The 19,429-nt window shown below is 59.6% G+C and overlaps 2 protein-coding genes across 3 annotated transcripts; one reads left to right on the top strand and one right to left on the bottom strand.

Moving 5' to 3' along the window:
• The first annotated feature begins 2,738 nt into the window (after window positions 1-2,738).
• CBX8 (chromobox 8) lies at window positions 2,739-5,546 on the top strand. Of its 2 annotated transcripts, XM_006145684.3 has the most exons (5): window positions 2,739-2,925; window positions 3,327-3,370; window positions 3,534-3,599; window positions 3,714-3,780; window positions 4,214-5,546. In XM_006145684.3, exons 1-5 carry the CDS (start codon window positions 2,857-2,859, stop codon window positions 5,123-5,125), a joined length of 1,158 nt encoding a protein of 385 aa, XP_006145746.1. In that variant the 5' UTR covers window positions 2,739-2,856; the 3' UTR covers window positions 5,126-5,546. The 2 variants fall into 2 exon arrangements, with proteins under 2 accessions (XP_006145746.1, XP_027626551.1); XM_027770750.1 differs by lacking the exons at window positions 2,739-2,925; window positions 3,327-3,370; window positions 3,534-3,599; window positions 3,714-3,780 and adding an exon at window positions 3,995-4,131.
• Window positions 5,547-10,759: 5,213 nt separating this feature from the next.
• On the bottom strand, window positions 10,760-19,296 carry LOC102500533 (chromobox protein homolog 2). The gene is made up of 3 exons (XM_014586737.2): window positions 18,462-19,296; window positions 16,076-16,181; window positions 10,760-14,696 (listed from the first exon to the last, which is right to left on the bottom strand). Exons 1-3 carry the CDS (start codon window positions 18,605-18,607, stop codon window positions 13,434-13,436), a joined length of 1,515 nt encoding a protein of 504 aa, XP_014442223.1. The 5' UTR covers window positions 18,608-19,296; the 3' UTR covers window positions 10,760-13,433.
• Window positions 19,297-19,429: the final 133 nt, after the last annotated feature.

Raw genomic sequence — 19,429 nt, forward strand, 5'->3', positions numbered from 1 at the left:
TGCACCAGCAGGAGTGACACCTCTGCGGTCTTGGTCCCCTTCCTCTGTGGGACTGAGAGCACTCTGTGCCGCTATGGCCAGCTTATTCTATTGCGTGGCTCTAGTCCCCTTCTGAGTTCCACCTTGGCCATGGGTTCTCCAGGAATCCCTGATGTTTGCAAACTCAGACGCTTCAATGATCCCAAGCGGATCATTTTGTTCTGAGCAAGTGTTTCCCAAAGAATCGCCATCAGGCGTACAGACTGGCAGGAAAAACCCGAGATGGGAAAGCCAAATCAATGACCAGATACCTGCAGAGGATGCACTGTGCCTGGCGGGGGTGGGCTGCCTCCTCCCCCTACTTCAAGGGGACTGTGCCTGGTGGGGGTGGGCTGCCTCCTCCCCCTACTTCAAGCTTCAGACATATTTAGGCAGAGAAGGAAAATGAGACAAAGAGGAAAAAGGAGACGGGAAGGAAGGGAGGGAGGAAGGAAGGAAGAAGGAAGAAACACAGGGAGGAGGGTGGTAGCTTTTTCAACGTGAAACTGAAACCACGGCTTCGGCAAGCCTGGTCTGTAAAGGCACCCAGCGCTAGCTCAGCTCCAGGGACAGCTCCAGAAACGGAAGGGAAAGCCCACTCTCCGCCTGCCAGGCCAACTTGCAGGAGTGGGGGCGGAAGGCGAGGAGGGTCTGGTCCCCTGGCTAGCTCAGCCTCCCTCCTCCGCCTGTAATGTGGCCCTGGAGCCGGCCCTGGAGCTGGGGCGGCCCACGCGGGACTCCGGGCGCCCGGCAGCCGCAGGCAGCGGATTCCAAGAGGGGGCGGGCGGGGCAGAACGACCCGGGCCCAGGGCGGAGGAGGGTGGGCTTTCTCTGGGCGGGGAAACCAGACACTTATAGGCGGCTGAGGCCGACTTTATTTTTACTGCCCAAACTGTTGGTAAGTATTTAAGCTTAAACAGAAACAGCTGTACCGCTGGCACCGGCCGACGGAACTATTTGTTACCGGGAATGACTTTTTATGATTAAGGACGCGGCCGTCGGCGGCCTCTCGCGGGCGGCCGGTGCGGGTCGCCCGGCGATCTGGCCGTCGTTGAGGTGCTGTTCGTTAAGACAGAACGGCCGGAGTGGCGAGACCATTCACCGCCCACCTTGTGAAGCTTGAGAGACCAGAAGCTGGAACCCCGTTTCCAGGGCGAGGGGTGGGGGTGGGAGAAAGGCGGACCCAGCGCCGCGCCTGCCCCGGCGCCTGCCCCTCGGGTGGAGGACCGCGCGGCGTGCATCTCACTTGACACCCGAGGCCGGTCTTCCGCTCTGCACTTTCTGACGGCTGGAGCCGGACTTTCTGGCGCTCCTCTTCGCGCTCCGTCTATCGTTCTCTCCCCCTCTCCCTCTCCCTGGCCCAGGGAAGCCGCTTGGTCGGGTTCATCGATGTTTTAACTAAATCGCGGGTGCCGGGAGCGGGTGTTGGACTTAGACTGCCGCTGCAGCCCGCGCCGCCACGGGTCACCGCGACTGGAGCTGGCGGAAAGCTGGCGCGTGCGTGTGCGTGTGTGCGCACGCCGAAGCTCCCGCGTCCCGGCCGAGGCCCCCTTTCCGGGAGCCCGCCATCTTCGTGCGTGAGGCCCTCCCGCCGAGCCCTAACGCTGGACTTGGCGACGCCTTCCCGCACTGACTTCCCACCGCCGCGGTTTCTGGCCGGGTGTGCGCCGCACGTCGGGAAAAGCAGTGGACAGGAAGCACGCGGGCGGGACGCCAGGGTCTGGGGGAGCCGGATGGCTCTGTCACAAGGGTCGTCCGAACCTTTAACACACCCAGACTCGGGGCGACCGGCGGCCAGGGCAGGCCACTCTGCCCGGGACCTGAAGAGAGCCGGCAGCGCGGGCTGGGGGCGGGGGCAGAGGCAGGTGGCTGCAGGCGTCTGGGGTGAGAAGAAAGGCGCGCGACGTCCCCCGCGGGGTCCCCGCGGGCGGGCGGGCCTGCCCGGGGGCCTGGCCTCCACCAGCGCTTTATTCGACTGGCTTGCAGGGGAGAGCGCGCAAGCTAGCCCTGCAGGCCGACCCGGAGGGTGGCCGAGGGCAGGGCTGCGCGACAGGAGACTGAGACACAGGCACATTGATTTGTTAGCGGGATGGGGCTGGCGGCAGTGGGGGAGTCCGTTGCCATGGAGACCGAGGGTCGGGTGCGAGGCTCTGGGGGGAGGGGGCCGGGCACGGGGAGCTGGCCGACGGGCGCGTCGCCGGGTCTCGGGGTTCGGGAGCAGCCCGCGGTGTTGCAGCACCTGTGCATTGTGCATTGTGCTGCACGGGTGGCAGCGCGGGGGAGGGGAGGGCGCGAGTCCTGGGCGGTGGAGGTGGGGCTGGCCGGGGTCTGCTTAGGGGGCGGGGGCTGGCTGAGGGCGAGGACAGAGGGCGGCCGGCCCCCCTAGCCAGCCCGGCAGACTGACAGCAGCCGTGCCCGCCCCCTGTATCGTCACTTCCGGCGGCGGCCTCTATCCCTCCCCCCCGCTCCGCGCTCTGTCTCTGGAGCAGTCTCGGACTCCGCCCCCTGGCGATTGGAACGCGGGTCACGTAGCAACGCGGGGGAGAAAGGGAGAGGGGCGTGGCCCGGGACTCGCCCAATCAGCGCGCGGGGGAGCAGGCCTCTGGCCGCTCGGCTTTAGCAACGTCGTTAGCAACACGTGGGGCGGGAGGAAGCGCGGGCGGAGGGGAGGAGGGAGACGAGTGGAGGAGCGCGGGAGGGGGGCCGAGAGAGGAGGGAGCGAGCGCGCGGGGAGGGGGAGGAGAACTGACGTCAGCGGGAGAGTATTATGGTCTGTCGTGCGCTGGCTGCTGCTTTTCTGCTCCTGGAAGCGGCCAAGGGGGGAAGCGGCGAGTCAACATGGAGCTTTCAGCGGTGGGGGAGCGGGTGTTCGCGGCCGAAGCCCTCCTGAAGCGGCGCATTCGGAAAGTAGGTGTCCCTGGGCCTCTAGCCTCGGCTGGCTGGGCCCTCCCCTCCCGGCCCGGGTTCCCTCCCCCTGCTGCAGCCCAGCTTCCCTTCCCCCAGGTCCCAGCAGCGGCCGCGGCCGTGGCGGCGGCGGCGGCTCTGAGCCCAGGCGCTTTCCTTAGACTTGCAGCGATGCACAGATTGCATGGGTGGGGGGCGGGGTGGGGGGATGAATGCCTCTGCATGCACTTTGTGCAGCGTGTCGTGCAGGGGCTATGCAGCGGGCGCGTGCCTTTTGCGGTAGGGTTTTGAGCATTCATTTGGTGCATGCATGTATTTCTTGTGTCCTCGCCGTGCATTTCTCCCCATGCGCGCACACACACACACACACACACACACAGATATTTTTCCCTTTGCACCCGCAGGGACGTATGGAATACCTCGTGAAATGGAAGGGCTGGTCGCAGAAGTAAGTAGGATATATGCAGTCCTCAGCCCCACACTGTTATTTGTGAGGTTTCTTTCTTCCTCTTTTCCCCTGTACGTTGAAATAGGATACAATGCAAAGAGAAAAGTTACACGTACACACCCTCTCCTCTCTCCTGGCTCCACTTCTTCCTGATTCCCTTTAGGTACAGCACCTGGGAGCCTGAAGAAAACATCCTGGATGCACGCCTGCTTGCAGCCTTCGAGGAAAGGTACAGAGCCCTCCAAACCTTAGCTGCCCAGAAACACTCAAGGTGGCTGGTCCCCACGCGGGACTGGAGTCCCACTGCTTCCTATACTCACATACCCCTCCCTCCTTTCTGCAGGGAACGGGAGATGGAGCTCTACGGCCCCAAAAAGCGAGGACCCAAACCCAAAACCTTCCTCCTCAAGGTAGGATGGCAGTGTCCAATGGCAGGCGGCGATGTTGTTGAGTCACATTGTGAGGAAGGGGGCCCTGAGGGCTGTGAACCAATGGGGTGCCCACATACACTGCCTGTTTGTAATCAAGGAGGGGGTCCTGGACAGCCAGTCACCGAGTTGGTGGCAGCACCAAGGGGTGCCTGAGGGAGGGTCACAGTAGAATTCCTTTATACCCTAGCTGTCCCAGATGGACACAGGCTCTTACAATATACAAGTGTGCTTGTGACTCAAGGCTGCTTCCAGACAGATCCTCGGCCCCAACTGCCACTTCTCAGCTCTACCCCCTTCCCCACCTAGATGGACGTTTCCAGGCTCCAGAGGGTGAAGCTGGGCGGCTGGGGCTGGGGGAGGGGTCCTGGGGGGCTTGGCCCTGCTCCACGCTTCACACCACTGTTCCCTGCAGGCTCAGGCCAAGGCAAAGGCCAAAACTTATGAGTTCCGAAGTGACTCAGCGCGGGGCCTCCGGATCCCTTACCCTGGCCGCTCGCCCCAGGACCTGGCCTCTACTTCTCGAGCCCGAGAGGGCCTTCGGAACATGGGCCTGTCTCCACCGGGGAGCAGCAGCAGTATCAGCAGCACCTGCCGAGCAGAACCCCCTCGGGACCGGGACCGGGACCGAGAGCGAGAGCGAGAACGAGAACGTGAGCGAGAACGAGAGCGGGAGAGGGAGCGAGAGCGAGAGCGGGGCGCCAGCAGAGTGGATGACAAGCCCAGTTCACCAGGAGACAGTTCTAAGAAGCGAGGCCCAAAGCCCCGGAAGGAGCTCCTGGACCCATCACAGAGGGCCTTGGGAGAACCCAGCGAAGGCCTCGGAGATTACCTCAAGGGCAGGAAGCTGGATGATGCCCCTACTGGGACAGGAAAGTTCCCAGCTGGCCACAGCGTCATCCAACTGGCCCGAAGGCAGGACTCAGACCTGGTGCAGTGTGGTGTGACCAGCCCCAGCTCGGCCGAGGCCACTGGCAAGCTGGCTGTGGACACCTTCCCTGCCAGGGTCATTAAGCACAGGGCCGCCTTCCTGGAGGCCAAAGGCCAGAGTGCCCTGGATCCTGGTGGCCCGAGGGTCCGGCACGGCTCTGGCACGCCTGGCTCAGTGGGGGGCCTGTATCGGGACATGGGGGCTCAAGGGGGCAGGCCCTCCCTCATTGCCAGGATCCCAGTGGCCAGAATCCTGGGGGACCCAGAGGAGGAGTCCTGGAGCCCCTCCCTGACCAACCTGGAGAAGGTGGTGGTCACCGACGTGACCTCAAACTTTCTGACCGTCACCATTAAGGAAAGTAACACGGACCAAGGCTTTTTTAAAGAGAAGAGATGAGTTGCTGGTTGGTGAGCCCAGGACAGGGCAGGCGGGAGAGTGAGCGAGACCTGGCTTAGTGCTTTCATTTCAGGGTGGCTGTGGCCTTCTGGCTGGTCCTGTCCCTGACTTCACACCCCCAGCCCCCTCCGTTCCTCCTTCCTTCATTTCAGTTTTGGTTGGAAAGATTATCTCTAGAGTTATATTTTCTATTAGATGTAAATATGTTATTTAAGAAAAATATCTAAATATATATATTTCAACTCTTGAAGTTGTTTTATTTAAACAAGGAGAGAGAGAAACCCAATGTGGTTTAGTTGGGGGCAGGTAGATTGAGTGGGGGCAGGAGGGGTTCCCCCAGGGTGCTAGGAAATTTGGGAGCCTGGGCTCTGGTGGTGTCTGGAGGGACTCAGCCTGCCCACCTCCGGACTCTGGCCCCAAGGCGGGGTACTGATTTTCTCTCTCTTCACATTGGCCAGCCAGGCCAACAAAGGATTGGCTCCCCAATCAGAAAAAAGGGGGGTGGGGTCATCCTGTTTTACTTTTTTTTTTTTTTTTTTGAGATTAATGATTCTATTAGGGAGAAAAAGTATTAACTTGAATGACTTTTTTGTGTGTGATGTTGAAGGTAAGGCATCAGTGGGTGGGGAGCGGCAGGAGGTCCCCCAGGACCACATCAGGAAATGCACTTTACGGAGGAGGGGAGTGTTGGACAGCGGATCCTGTGTATGTCATGTGGCTAAAATCTCCCGTCCCCTCGACTCCTTTACTTACTCCGCAGAAAGAAATCCAGCCAATCTGTTTACATTCCCGAAATGCCAGGATAAATTGGGAGGATTGCGTGTCAGTGCCCAGAGTTCGACGGTGGTTTTAAGAGAAAAGTGTTTGGGGCGAACTTTTGCTTTCCGCGTCCTCTAGCTTCGCCTGGAGAAGAGACCCTCTCCCCGGAGGAGCTGGACAAGCCACCCCCTCCCTCGGGAGGGCGGGCCGCCAGCTCTCCGACGGGCTGGGCTAGACAGACCCACCCGGCGGGACCCCCCGCGGGCAGCACGGCGGGCGGCCCGGAACAGGGGCTTCGCACCCAGGCCCTCCGCACCCAGGCCCTCGCCGCCGCCGCCGCAGCCGGGGCAGGACTTGCATCCCCGAGGCTCCGGAGGGGCGCGGGAAAGGAGGGGCGAGGCGAGGCTTTCATCCAAGAATGTGCATCAGAACTTTTGCTTTTTCTTTTTTCCCTCCTTCTTAAAAGCAAAAGCTATAATTTATAGGCCTCTTCGATTCGCGGAGTGTTCTCTATTTGAACTCGACTTTCAAACTCCGCCAAGGGGGAGGGAGGCGCGGGAGCTGGGAGTGGAGACGGCCGCGGCGGGGGAGGCTGTGCCCACCGGCGGGTCCCGGGACGTCCCCGCCCCGGCAGACTAGACCGCCTTGCGCTTCGAGGACGCGGAAGGCGCGCCCCTCTTTAGACTCAAAAGCACAAATCTGCCCCCCACCCAACCCGGGTCCCTCGGAGGGCAGGTCCCGCAGCCTCCCCGCCCTCCCCCGCCCCCTCCCCCGCCCTTAAAGGGCCAGCCAGGGTCTAACTTCCCACTGCTGGTGGAGGGAGGAGCGCGGGGGCCGGCGCGCCCGGCGGAGCAGACTCCGGGCTAGCCAGGCGGGGAGTCGGAGCTGGGGGAGGGGGGCGGCGCGATGTTGGGGGGCGCAAGGGAGCCCCGACCTCATCCTCCACCGCACTCCTGGCTGGCGACCTCCGGTTCCTCAGCCTCGCCCTCCTCCAGACTTTCTTGCCTTTAAAGAAAGAAGAACAAGAGGAAAACGGTGTATTACATGGTTTTGTTTGTTTTTGAATATCAAATTGCGCCTATAAAGAGAAGCCCCCGAATGGGGATTTTTATCAGCTCACATTTGTAAAACTGGTATTTTAGACTTCGTTTGTATAAAGAAGCGCTGTTGACCGAGTGTATCTATTTAAATGTCGACGCTATTTTCAGATGAAACCCCACTGAAGGGACATCCCTGTTATCAGTGGCCGGTAACTGGGGGCGTGCTCTGTACCTGGCGGCCGCCCCTTACTCCCCCTTCGCTCCCACCACCCATCCTGCGGGTGTGTGTGTGTGTGTGTGTGTGTGTGACTGCTCCCCTTCCCTCCGCCCTCCCTCGGGCCAGCCTGGTTCTGCCCCCAGCGCCCCTCTGTCCTGCCGTCTGTCCGTGGCCGTGCGTGTGTGCACCCTTCGCTCGCTGTTGGGATCTGACCCGGGTGGTGGGTGGGCAGGGGCCGGGGGCCACTTGGCTGGAGTCTGCCCGCACGGGGAGCGCGCGCTGGGTGTGTTTAATTTTAAGGTTTGTAGAAATGGCCAAGCGGTCTCCGCCTAGCCCGAGTGCAGCCTCGGTACCTTACCCTGGGCGGTCGGGAATGTCTGTATCCAATACCGCTTTCTACGTGTTTAAATATATGGACCCATCCGCAAAGGCCCATCCGCAGCTGGGGGAGCTGCACCTGGGGGAGGTGGGCCTGGCGGGAGCAGGGTGACTCTCCAGTCTGTGGAGGCGTGTTTGTTTTTTTTTTTTTTTTTTTTTTAGGGGTGCTTCTGTAGAATCTGGGCAGAAGACAGGGACCCGGGAGGACCGCGTGACCTCGGGGTTTCCCTTCCCTCTGACAAGACTACCCTGGCGCTCCTCCCCGGCTGGGCGTCGCTCATCGCCGGCCTGGCGCCTCGAAGCCCCACTCCCCTGCCGTCGGGGCCTGCTCCCCTGTGCTGTCATGGGACCCGCTCCCCGCACCCACCCAGCCTCGCTAGCGCTCCCCGAAATGCAGAGCCTCGCGCCTATTGATTGAGGAATTGAATTCGCGGGCATTGCTAGGCAACTGCTTGCTCCCAGCCGGCGCAGAGCGCGTTGATGTGATTAGTGAACCCGGAGCTGCCGCTCCGAAGCCCCGCGACCCCCAGTCCCTCCAGCCTCTTCGTCCCCGCTTTTCTTGGTGGGCCGGAACTCCAATGCTGGGCAAAGGACGGTCAAGGGGAAGGGGAGAGTGGACGGCTTCACAGCGCTGGGGGCGGGGCGGGGGCGTGGAGCCCGCGCGGGAGAGCTGCCCTTGGGATCCTCAAAGAGGCCGCACTGAACCCTAACCCACTCCATAGTCCCCCGCACATGTCACCCCGCTGAGAAGCCTGATCCAGAAGCCCGAGCAGAACTCCAGGGGAGGAACGTGGGTGCTTGGTCGCCCGTGCATGTGCATCTCCTGCGCTTGGCCGAGCCCCCCCATTGCCCACCCCCAGCTCCGTGAGCTCCGAGGGGCGCCCTCGGGGCGCCGGGCAGGAAGGAGCGGCTCCAGGCAGCAGGGCGCGGAGCCTCGAGCGTCCTTCCGACGTGAGTAGCTGCACCGCAGGCCAGTAAAGTCGCAGGCAGACCGGGGTCCAAGGTCTGTGCCCAGGCCGTCCCCGCGACGCCCTGGGCCGGCAGGCTCCATGCTGGGCTTTCTACAGCGTGAGGTGGTCGGGCCAAGGTCGCGGCGGGCGTCTGGCCAGAAAGTAGCCGGTGGCCCATGCCTGGGCGGTCTCCTTCCCGCCTCCGCGCTTGGGTGTCTGGGGCAGCGGAAGGGGCTGGTGCGGAGGAGCTGGGAGAGGTCGCCTCTGCCCCTCCTTCTCTGTTCGCTCATCAACTTCGGCTTTGGCTAGGGGCTCCTTTTCGGGCTTCCTGTCCTGGCACATTGTCCAGGAATCCCTCACCCCTGCGGAGACCAGGGGTGGCGGCTCCTGGCGCTGCCTCCAGCTGGGGCCTGTTCCCCGCGTCTTGAGGGCAGGGTAGACTGGTGTGGTGGCCGGCGCGAGCTTGAACTGGTCCAGTGATGGCTTTTCGTAGACGGCCTGAGTGCATCCATTCCTGTCCCTTCGATACTCGCAGCGCACCCACCCTGGCCCAGGCTGCTGCCAGGCTGGCCTCTGTGGGCTCCTGCTCTGGCTTTCTCTGCTCATTAAAAGTCCCAGCTGGAATCCGACATAGGCGCTCCACCCTGTCCAGGGTAGAAGGCGCCGCCATCAGCTCCGGGCCTGCGCTCGGCGAGAGACCCGTGGGCCGGGGCCAGGAGTTTCCCTTCGGACACGGAGCGGGCTGGATGCAATTACGCCGGGGCAACCTGGAGCCGCGGTGGGGCATTTCCCCCGCACGTCCAAAGCGCCGCCGGCCCGCACTTCGTGGACGCGCGCGCCCTCTAGAGGCAGCGGCCTCAGCTTACGTCCCTGCGCCCACCCACTCCGAAGGAGGGTGGTGCCTTTTGGGTCCGGACAGCAGTTTAGAAAGCTGCACCCAAAGGCACCCTCTCTGCGGCCAGGCCCTTGAGTCGCGACGCTGGAGAGGGGAGAAAAAGTGGCCAGTCTCCCAGATTCCCGCAGCACTGATTGTGCCAGGCACTCTTGGGCTGGCTGGGGCAGTGCTGGAGGCCCAGCAGCCTTGGGCTGGGCAGGCGCCTTGCAGCGTAACCCATTCTTTTGGAAGGATGGTGGATTAGGCTAGCAGATCCGCAACGCAGAAACTGACAAAGGCTGGCATCTGCCAGGGCCCCGCATGGGTCTGACCGAACCCCTGCAGAAATTAGCTCTCACCGCAGTCTGGCGGCCTTTGGGGGCAGTGCCTACTCCTGATCAGCAAGCTTGCCCCTTCCTGGGAGTCTCCAAACTCCTTTCTGCAGCTCTCAGAAGCCAGAGGACAGCAGCACTGAGATCTCCCCTGTTCATTGGCTCCAAAACAAAGTGGAACCTCCGGAAGGCAGCCAGGATTAAGCACACCAGCCTTCTGTGCAAGAATTTGATTGCAAATTTGCAGGCCCTTCTGGAGTTGGGTCTCTAGAGCTAAAGGTTGCAGTTTGTTTGTGGCAAGAACCTCCTCCAGAACTAAGACATTCAGGCCTTCCCCCAGCTAGCCTGTCAACCAACCGCTGCAGTATCAAGGCCCACCTTCTCTCTTCACTTCAAAGAAAGCTCGGTTCTCCCTAGAGGCTGAACTTTATGAATAAATTCATGCCAAGGGTAATGCAAACCCTTAAAGGACCAGGGGAGGTTATATGAGAAGCAAATCATTCTTTGGTTATGAGCTATGGGTTAGGTGGCCCAGTAGCATTGCTGACTCCAAAGCTTCTGGTGCCAGGGACTCCCCTGCAATGTTCTAGCTAGATGTGTCCCATTAATGTCACCACAAGTGGCAGCCTTTGGGGAGCGAAGAATTTAAATGTGCCTGGACTGGAGACATCTCCAAGCCAGTTTAGCATGTGTTGTACCATCCCTGACTTGTACCCTTTAGATACCAGGGGCATTCCATGCCCCCCCCCATTATTATAAATTTACATTTGCCTCCACTAAGCCAGTTTCTCAAAATGTCATCCTGACGGCTCAGCAATCAGTTGTTGTGGGGGGGGGGCTGTTGTGCATCCCTGGTCTGTACTCACAAGCTGCTGATGGCACTCACACTCATGTCACCATCTCCTGGCACTGCCAAATGTCCCCTGGGATGTCAACCCACCCTTGGTTGTGAACCACACATGGAGGGACTCGCACATGGAACCCTACCCTGTACTTGGGAATGTCCTTCACCCTGTGACTGCGGCTGTCCTCCCATCTGAGGACCTGTTCCGATGCATCACTCACCACGCACGCCAGGCCAGAATGCTTAAAAATAGATTTATTGATATACTAAGTGTTAACAAAAGAAGTCCCATGACACCATCTACTAAGTATTTCCCCGCAAAATAAATTAACATCAGCCTAAAAAGTCCGCAACCTAGGCTCCTAGGCTAGTGTTAGTTTCCACAAACCCTAGTAAGCGCAGCCACAGGAAGCCGCGGGGCACAAACCTGGCGCTACCTTCTCCTGTGCCAGGCCTCCTCCCAACCATGGGCACCCTGGGAGGGCATCCCCATGAACTGGCCCGATCTGGATTAACATGGGGCTGCTGCCCTGTTCCCAGAGACCAAGTTTTCCCAGGGCGATCACATCCACACTTTTGTCCTCTGCTCAGAAAGCAAACAGCCCTAGTTTAAAGCAATTACAAGTGGCATACGTGTTTTAAATTAAAAACCACAAATCAAGCCAGTGATTGGCACTGGCTCAGAGTTCTGTTGCTTGCCTCTCCCCCTAATGAAGGCCCCAGGCCCAGAGTCCTCTCCGGACGGGTCAGGATTCTGAGTGTGACCAGAACAAGGAATGCTCTTTTTGGTACCAAAAATACATACAAAAATACGCCGACACCTCTAAAACAGAGGGCAGACTGGCCGCTTCTTCTGTCCAACACAGGGGACGAGACGGGGGTCCAAACATCCACTCAATATACAAACACATGGCACAGCTCCCGAGGGGCCCTCAGGGATAACGACACATTGTGAGATATGGCCCTGCCTAGCGACACACACACAGATAGCAGCAAATAAAAACATAAAGGTACTACTTTTATTTATTGGTAAACAGACCTCTGAGCACCTGGGGCCGCTCTTGGGGTGCCCGTGCCTGTGTGCGCGCTTCCCAGCAGAACCTCTGGGTCGTGACACCAGGAAAACACGGAAAGGCAAAGCAGCTGGAGGAAGGTTGCAGATTCGACTTTGGGACTGAAGTAGTTGGTAAACAAAAGGCACCAAACGGGCTGGCGAGACCTGGCCGCCGGGGAGAGCACCCCCACTTCTCCCACAGCTCCTGGAACCCCAGGGCCACCCCAAAGGGTGTGAGGAGCCTGGCAGCTGTGGAACTGGAGGTCCCTGAAGGAGGCAGTCTGGCTGCCGGGTACGGAATGGGGTGGCAGCAGTGGGCCATCTCTGCCAGCTGTCCATCAGGCTGCAACCTCCCCTCCCTGGTGGGCGGTGGTTCCTCCTGGACCGCCCTGAACACGCTCCAGCACAGCTGCCGGGCATCCGCGCCCTCCAGTCTGCAGGGGTGGGCAGTTTCTGAAGCAGCAGCGAGGCCACCGCATGCTGGAGCTGGATGTACACCTGGGCAGCCCTCCACACAGCCCTACCCGCAAAGGCACATTGCTGAAATCCATTTGGCTACACAAAGGCCGCCCTCCCCATCTGGCGTGGCGGGTGAGGTGCTGCAGGGCTGCTGTACTCACAGCCTGTAGGCCCACTCTGGTCCAGCCTGGCTTGGATGAGGGTAGCCTTTTAGGCAATCAAGGCGACTCCAATATGCCCCACCGTGGTGGCCTGGCCGACTACATGTGACTAGGGAGTGAAAAGCTAAGACCCACCTCCCTGGCTTTCCTTTTTTGGCAACATTAAGACCCAGTGGCTAGACTGCCTGCCACCTCCACCGCTACCAGTCTCAGAACAGAGTTCTGATAGGGTCATGGACCACACAGAACAGTGCCAAGACGTAGTTGTGGGGGTTTGGGGAGCACAGACAGGGCCTCTGGGATGAAGGCTGGCCACCTGGACCTTCCTCAGATGGCACAGGGACACTGCTTCTCCGAGGAGGAGCGGAACACGGAGCCCTAAAGGTGGAGGGGAGGATTGTCGGGGACACCATGTGGGCAGGTGGCCAGTGGGACCAGAGCCAGCGTCTGCAGGCACAAGAAGCCTGCTGTAGCCACCTGCTCTGGTGCCTGGGGGCTCCCATGGCAGGGTGGAGGTGCTTCTCAGGGCCGAGCTGGTCCTTTCTTAACAGACAAATCCCAGCAGTGGAGGAGGCCTGATCACTGAGAACATCACTCAGCCTGAGCACCTCTTCCAGACAGAGCCAGGATGCACACTCTGGGGGCCCCTGGGTAGGGGGGCAGTGAGTTTGCTCTGTCCGCTCCCAGACCTCAGGGACCAGCCCCTCCCATCCACACTGGATTTCTGGGGGCTGTGGGTGTTATGCTGAGCTAGATGGTGCCCAAGCCAAGCTCTCTGGGGCCCTGTCCCACCCCATGGCTGCCAACAACTAAAGCCAGGCGCCAGCAGTGGCAACGGGGACCCTCCCTGGAATAGTCCCACTGGCGCCTCCACCCCAATACCCCATCTCTGAGAATGGTCCAGGTGGACCAGCAAAAGCCCTTGGACACTTGTGCCCAGGAAATGGGAGCAAAAGCAGCTGCCACCCTGCCACACAGGCCGCACTAAAGGAACCTGCTCTTCCAGGAGGTTCAAGCCACGTGCAGCCAGCGAGACTTCCTGCAACAGAGGAGGCGAGGTAGCCCAGAGAGGTAGGAACGCAGCGAGGCGGGACCTCAGCATCGCAGGTCCGGGGACAAGGCTGGGTCTGAGAAGGCCCCTCCAAGCCTGCGCTAAAGACCACCTACCCCTTGGCCCTGACCCAGACCGAGGTCACTTATCAAAGTAGGACCAGAGCCCCGAGCAGCTGGGGCAGAGGCTTCAGTAATGCCTCAGGTTGAAGAAGCCCACGCTGGTGGGAGACTCCTTCACTGTGACAGTGATGAGGTTGGCGGTGACGTCGGTGACAAAGACATGCTCAATAAGGCTGCGGGGGGGTTTCCAGTCCTGGCTGGTCTGGACAGACACAGATAGGTTCTGCCCAGCAGCAGGCAGCGAGGCCGAGTCGGGGTCCGAATCCGAACTGCTGTTCTCCTCCCCGGTGCTCATCTCAGACAGCCCCGTTGCCTTGTGCACGTCTCCTGGGGCCGCATGGCCCTCTTGTCCGCTGGCGGCAGAGCGGCCCTTGACACAGTCCCTCTTAGAGCCCGCGGGGGTGGGCAGGGCTGTAGCCCTGGAGGCTTTCTCGTTCTTGCTGGCATCCGTGGGCATGCTGGCTAAGCTCCCTGGGACAGGACCACCCCCGGTGGCTTTTCCAGTGGTGGGGATGTTCTTGGTGGCCATGGCATGGCGGGCCAGCACGCCCACCCCAGGTGTGCCATTCTTGACACTCTGTAAGTCTAAGACCTGCAGGCTCAGCTCCTGGGTGGGTGCCGGCTGGGTGCCGTGGATGTGCGGAGGCCCCCCTGCACTTCCCGGCCTCTGCTCTGCAGCCCCGCTGCTGGGGGCCTTTGGGCCTTTGCTTCCCGGGGGGCTCAGCGCAGCCCCCCCCTTGTGCGTCCTCACCTTCAGGTCCAGCCCGAGGCCACACTTGGTGGCTTGGGCCTTGAGTGCCAGCCTGCTGGCGGCCTGGGCCTGGCTCTGGCTCACGCGGTTCATGTAGTGCACGATGGAGCTCTGCCAGCTGAGCCCGCCGCGGCCAGGGCCCCCTGCTACGCCCTTCATCAGGCCACTCAGGTCCTCTGGCGTGGCCACGCTGCTTGGGCCGCCGCACGCCTCTTTGGTGTGGGCCTTTAGGGCCGCCAGGCCCGCCACTGGGGCACTGAGAGGAGGGGGCAGCTTGCCAGCCGGGACACCCAGGTCCTTCCGGGCAGTCTTCAGCACCTTGGCCAGGCTGACAGGCCTCCGGGCCGCCTTCTGCTCTGGGGGCAGGGGTTTGCGTCCCCTCTTCTTGCGGATGGGGTCCTTCAGCTCTGGCTTGGCCACCAGGATCTGGGCTTTCTTCTGAGGCACTGGGTGGGTTTCGCGGCCCCGGGGGCCCCTCTTGGCATCTAAGTCGCTGTCTTCTTCCTCGTCTGAGGAGGAGGAGGAGGACGTGGAGGATGAGGAGGAGCTGGATTTGGACTGGGAGGGAGCATCGGGTTCCTGGAAGATGAAGGGACAGCGTCACACCTCTGCCACCTGGTCTCAGGACCGGCTACTCACTCCGAGGATCTGGCACCTCCTGACCACCCTGCTCCGGGCAGCTGTGAGGTCCCCAGAGCCTCTGTGACATGTGAGATTAAAGGCAGAAGGGAAAAACAAAACCAGGCACTGAAAAGCGCAGTCGGTGATGGCAGGAAAGCGCCCTCACACTGCCTGCACATTCCTTCGGGGGACAGGGATCGAGCTCCAGGCCACTGAGCTGCCAACGGAAGGAGAAGGATGTCCGGAGTGACACGAGGCACCTGTCCCACAGGGCAAGGGCTGGGCACAGCGGCACGCACAGACTCACCTGGTCACCTACGCTGGCCTCAGAGCATCTCGTGCCCACCCCCCAGGACCAGAAGACCCAGCTCTGGCCCTCTCCATTCTCCAGCGTCACTCCACATGCTAAATGAGGGTGTCCTGTTTCCTAGGCCTCGTGTCCCTTGCTGGACCAGAATTTAAAGGTGCCCTTGAGGGAGAAGTGGGTGGTCACGCCCAACCTGGAGTTCCCCTCCGTGGCAGGCCCCACTGCAGCACCCTAGGAGGACCCCTCATACAGCCTGTGTGGACCGGCCAAAGGTGCAGCGGCAGGGACCCAGGAAGGGTGCTTTTCTAAGTGACCAAGCTTGGTGGGCCTAGGGTCAGCGCCCTGGGGAAAGGACTCAAAGACACCCCAGACCGAGGCCAGGAGCCCCTTCCTATCTGTTCCACCTGTCACCAACAGCAGGAGGGCACCAACACAGCACTCCCGTACCCTCTCCCCTTCAACAGTGGCCTGAGCCGGCCCCAAGGCCACCCCGGGTTCCCTGAGGCCCGCTGTAGTCACACCTCTCTGTGCTTCTCTGTTCTGATGAGCCCCTGGAGTGGGCAAGAGATGCCCAGCAGGGAGTCAGCAGGTGGCGTTGTGGTTAAGGGTGCTGGATTCCCACGTGGCTGACCATGGTTCGAGTCTCGGACCTGGTGGCTAGCTTTCTCGCCTTTTCTCTCATGCTGCCCCCCTCCCTCTCCGGTCAAATTAAAATAACAAATGAATAAAGTTAAATAAAATAATTCTTAAAAAAAGAGAGAGAGAGATGCCCAGTAGGATAGACTGCAAAGTGGACCCTGACAGAAAGAGGCCACCTGAGAATCTCTGTGCCACGGGGTCCCCATAGGGGCAGGGAAAGCCCTGCAGCTTGCTGGTGTCCTCTATCCCTTAGAGAGGTGATCAGAAAAGAGACTGTTGTCTCTGTAGCAGGGAAGACTTCTGCAGAACTGCAGAGCCCGCCTGTGCCCTGGCCCATAGCCCTCTAGCCTCCCCGATGCCCAGGGCAGGTGAGAGGTGAGCAGTCACACACCTTGAGCTTGGAGCGCCGGCCACAGGAGGACATCACGGTGTGCTTCCTCGGCCGCCCCCTCGGCCTCTTGCCTCTCTTCCGGTTTTGCACCTCCTTCTCCTGCTCCCTGAAGATGCACACAGACGGGTGTGGGGTAAGGCCTGTGCACAGACCCCCTTTGAACACCCGACCCCTCCACCCGCTTCCCTGCCTCTCCCCATAGCAGCTTATCACCAGTTTGCTGCAAAAACCGATCCTATTAGCCAAACGCCCAAGGCAGAGGAGGTCCAGACCCGTTCTTTGCAAATGCAAGGGGACTTCAAAAGGTTTGCAGGAAATGGAATTAAAGTACAAATTAATTTTGGTGCCAAAAAAAAAAAAAAAAAAAAAAAAGAAATCCATGCATACTGTTTTTAATATTCTCCACAAAATTTTTGAAGCCCCTACAGGGTATTATTTTTATAACCATTCCGTTTCATGTGCATTTGGATAAAGACAAGAAATTAAAGCAAAGCTGAGAAATAATCAGCCCTCATTTTTTCCTCTCATCCCTTTCAAGATAATATCCCGCAAATAGAATGTTTCATGGGCATTTCAGCACCTCCTGAGAAGCTGCCTCTGCGTTCACAGCGGTTTGACCTTAAACAGGAGGTGGCCCAGGGCTAGATGACACCCAGCACCTGCATGCGGACACCTCTCCTGGCTCTCAGAGGACCGCGGAGTCCAGGCTCTCCTGTTCTCCTCTCCTAAAAACCTTGCTGCTCCTTGGGGCTGGCTGGTGGTGGGATGGTTAAGGCACTGGACTGCCACATGGCCAGCGGCGGTTCAGACCTTGTGGTGCCCAATTCATGCCAGGCACATGCACATGCACCCCAAAGACCCCGAGAGGAGAATGGGGTGATTTCTTGCTTTTTATCTCTCTGGCCAGTGCACATGTCCTGTAGCAAAAATATCCACCAAGAAAAAAAGGTACTGGACCTCTACATGGTTGAGCATGGTTTAAGTCCTAGACTCAGAAGCTCAAAAACCAGGCTGCGTAGGGACCAGTGACTGATGTAGAAGTTAAGGTGGACTCCTGCTGGGTATGTGTGTGCAATGCCCAGAATCCCAAGGCGAGAGTGGAAGAGGGGATTGTGTCACGGTCACCCCCCTGGGGGGTTTCTCACTTTAAATTAAGGAAAAAAAAATCATGCTGGGCACGTATGGGTATGTACCCCAAATCCCAGGAGGCTAACAGATGGGCAGCACTGTGGGTAGGGCCACACCACTGGGGGGGTGATTTCTCACTTTCCTTCTGCTTCTGGCAAACTCACATACCCTACCTATGGCAAAATAAAACAAAACAAAAAGTTGTGGTTTCCAACTCTCTAGACAGAAGTAGTGGAGGTGCCCAAGGTTCAAAGCCTGCACCCCGTAGGACCCCCTTAGCCCTGTGCCTTCAAGGTCATGTAGCCACCGAGAACACAGCATGTAGCTCCTGGAGGCGGTGTGTGTGTCAGAAGACGGGTAATTACAAAGGACAAACGCCATCTCTTCCAAGGTGCCCTCTTAAAGTCTGGTTTAGCAAGACCTGGCAGAGCCCGCGTTCCAAAGCTTAGGCCTGGCTCGCACCTCCTACAAGGACGACCAGGCATCTCGTGGGACCCTCCACAGGCACACCAACCCAGCAAGTGCTGACTCTGGGACGGGCCCTCACAAGCAATGGCTATGTGGCCCCACCTTCAAGCCAGCAAATAACCGCCAGCTCCCAGAGTCCAGGGTAACTGTCTTTCTGGTGGACGGCAGAAAGCAGAACGCCCACATCCTGGCTTCCTTCCTTCCATCACGTAACCCTGATCATCCCATGGCTTTTTTTTTTTTATATAGGGCGTGTGCGCTCGCCAGACAGACAGCGAGAAAACACCCCCCAGGGGGGATGGCCACGCCGCAACCCCTTCTCCTCCGTTCTCCTCTCGGGATCTTGGGCACGCCCGCACAAGCGCCTGGCGTGAGTTTTAAGCCACTGGGTCCGGGACGCAAACCATAGTCGACTACGTGGGAGTCCAGCGACACAGCCATTATGCTAACTGCTGGTCCCCATCCCATAGCTTTTTCAGATTTCTGCCATGGGGTGCATCCACTCCCTGGAGAGAGAGAGTAAGACAGGGAAGCGGGAATGTGTCGTCCCCCTGCCAGGGGCGCTGGCCACGCCACCATCCCTTTCCCTCCCTACTCCTCTCAAGATTTGGGGGCATCACACATGTTTTTCAGGCTGTTGGGTCCAGGATTCAAACTGCAAAGTCAGCCCTGTGGGATCCGGCTGTCTTAACCACCGTAACACCAGTTGGCCCCCATTTCATGGTTTTAAAAACTCTATCTCCTGATGTCTCCCTTGTCTGCTCTTCTAAATACAAGGTTAAGGACTCACCTGTCAACAGCTGGGAGCTTTACGTGTGGAGATGTACCAGCTCCCCAGATGCCTCGAGCCACCCTTCCTGGCACCCGTCTCACAGGATCCAGAACTAGGACGGTGGCACTGGGGTTGCTGTCTGCTTTTCCTGCATCTAAGCACATGCTCGCCTACCTCCCACGGTCCCAGCCAAGAGCCTATCTTTATTTCCCACTGTTACGAACTTCTGGGACCTCAGAATGTCCCTCCAGAAGGGTGAACACAACTGGAGTCACCCGGGAACAAGCCTGCCAGCTGACCCCAGTGGGAAGGTGTCAGCCCTCTCACCCACACCCCTGGCACTCCTGGGCCTGCCCCACCACGCGTTTTCCTTGACCACCTCAAGGAGGCCTATCTCTTAACCCCAGTCTCCTACCTAAAAATAGAAGCGACATCTAGAATTACAGTTACAAATTCTGCCCAAGTCTGGCAGCAGGGCCCCTCCAGCTCCCACTCAGTGCTGCCCATCTGTCAGCCCAGAGCAAAACACCCGGGAGACATGGAGACAGGCCTAACTCTGCACGTGTGCCCCAGGTCTGAGCCTTCTCGGCCCCATGGCACACGAGCAGGGCCAGACAGCCTCAATTTTTACGACAAGCCAGACATCCTGGCTTTTGAGTGCTGCCTGCAACTTACTGGAGAAGCCAGACCTTTCTACAAAAGAGCGGATTCTGGCTAACACAGGCACAAACAGCACTGCCTCAGGGACTGCCAGGCACAGCCAGGACAGAGTGCCATACAGATAGCATAGTCCGCCTTGGGGACCTCAGACCACTGAGCCAGGACAATTCCCCCAGCACTGCCCCCTCCCCTCGCCGTGTGTGCTGCCAACTCTCTCACTTCTTCTGGAAGGCCAGGAGCAGCCTCGGGTCCAGGATGTTCTCCTCCGGCTCCCAGCTGTTATGTCTGGAAGAGCAGAGCGGGCGTCAGACACAGGCAGGGGGCCG

The sequence above is a fragment of the Tupaia chinensis genome, unplaced genomic scaffold (assembly GCF_000334495.1).
Source record: "Tupaia chinensis unplaced genomic scaffold, TupChi_1.0 Scaffold000159_1, whole genome shotgun sequence".
In the NCBI taxonomy this organism is placed as follows: domain Eukaryota; kingdom Metazoa; phylum Chordata; class Mammalia; order Scandentia; family Tupaiidae; genus Tupaia; species Tupaia belangeri.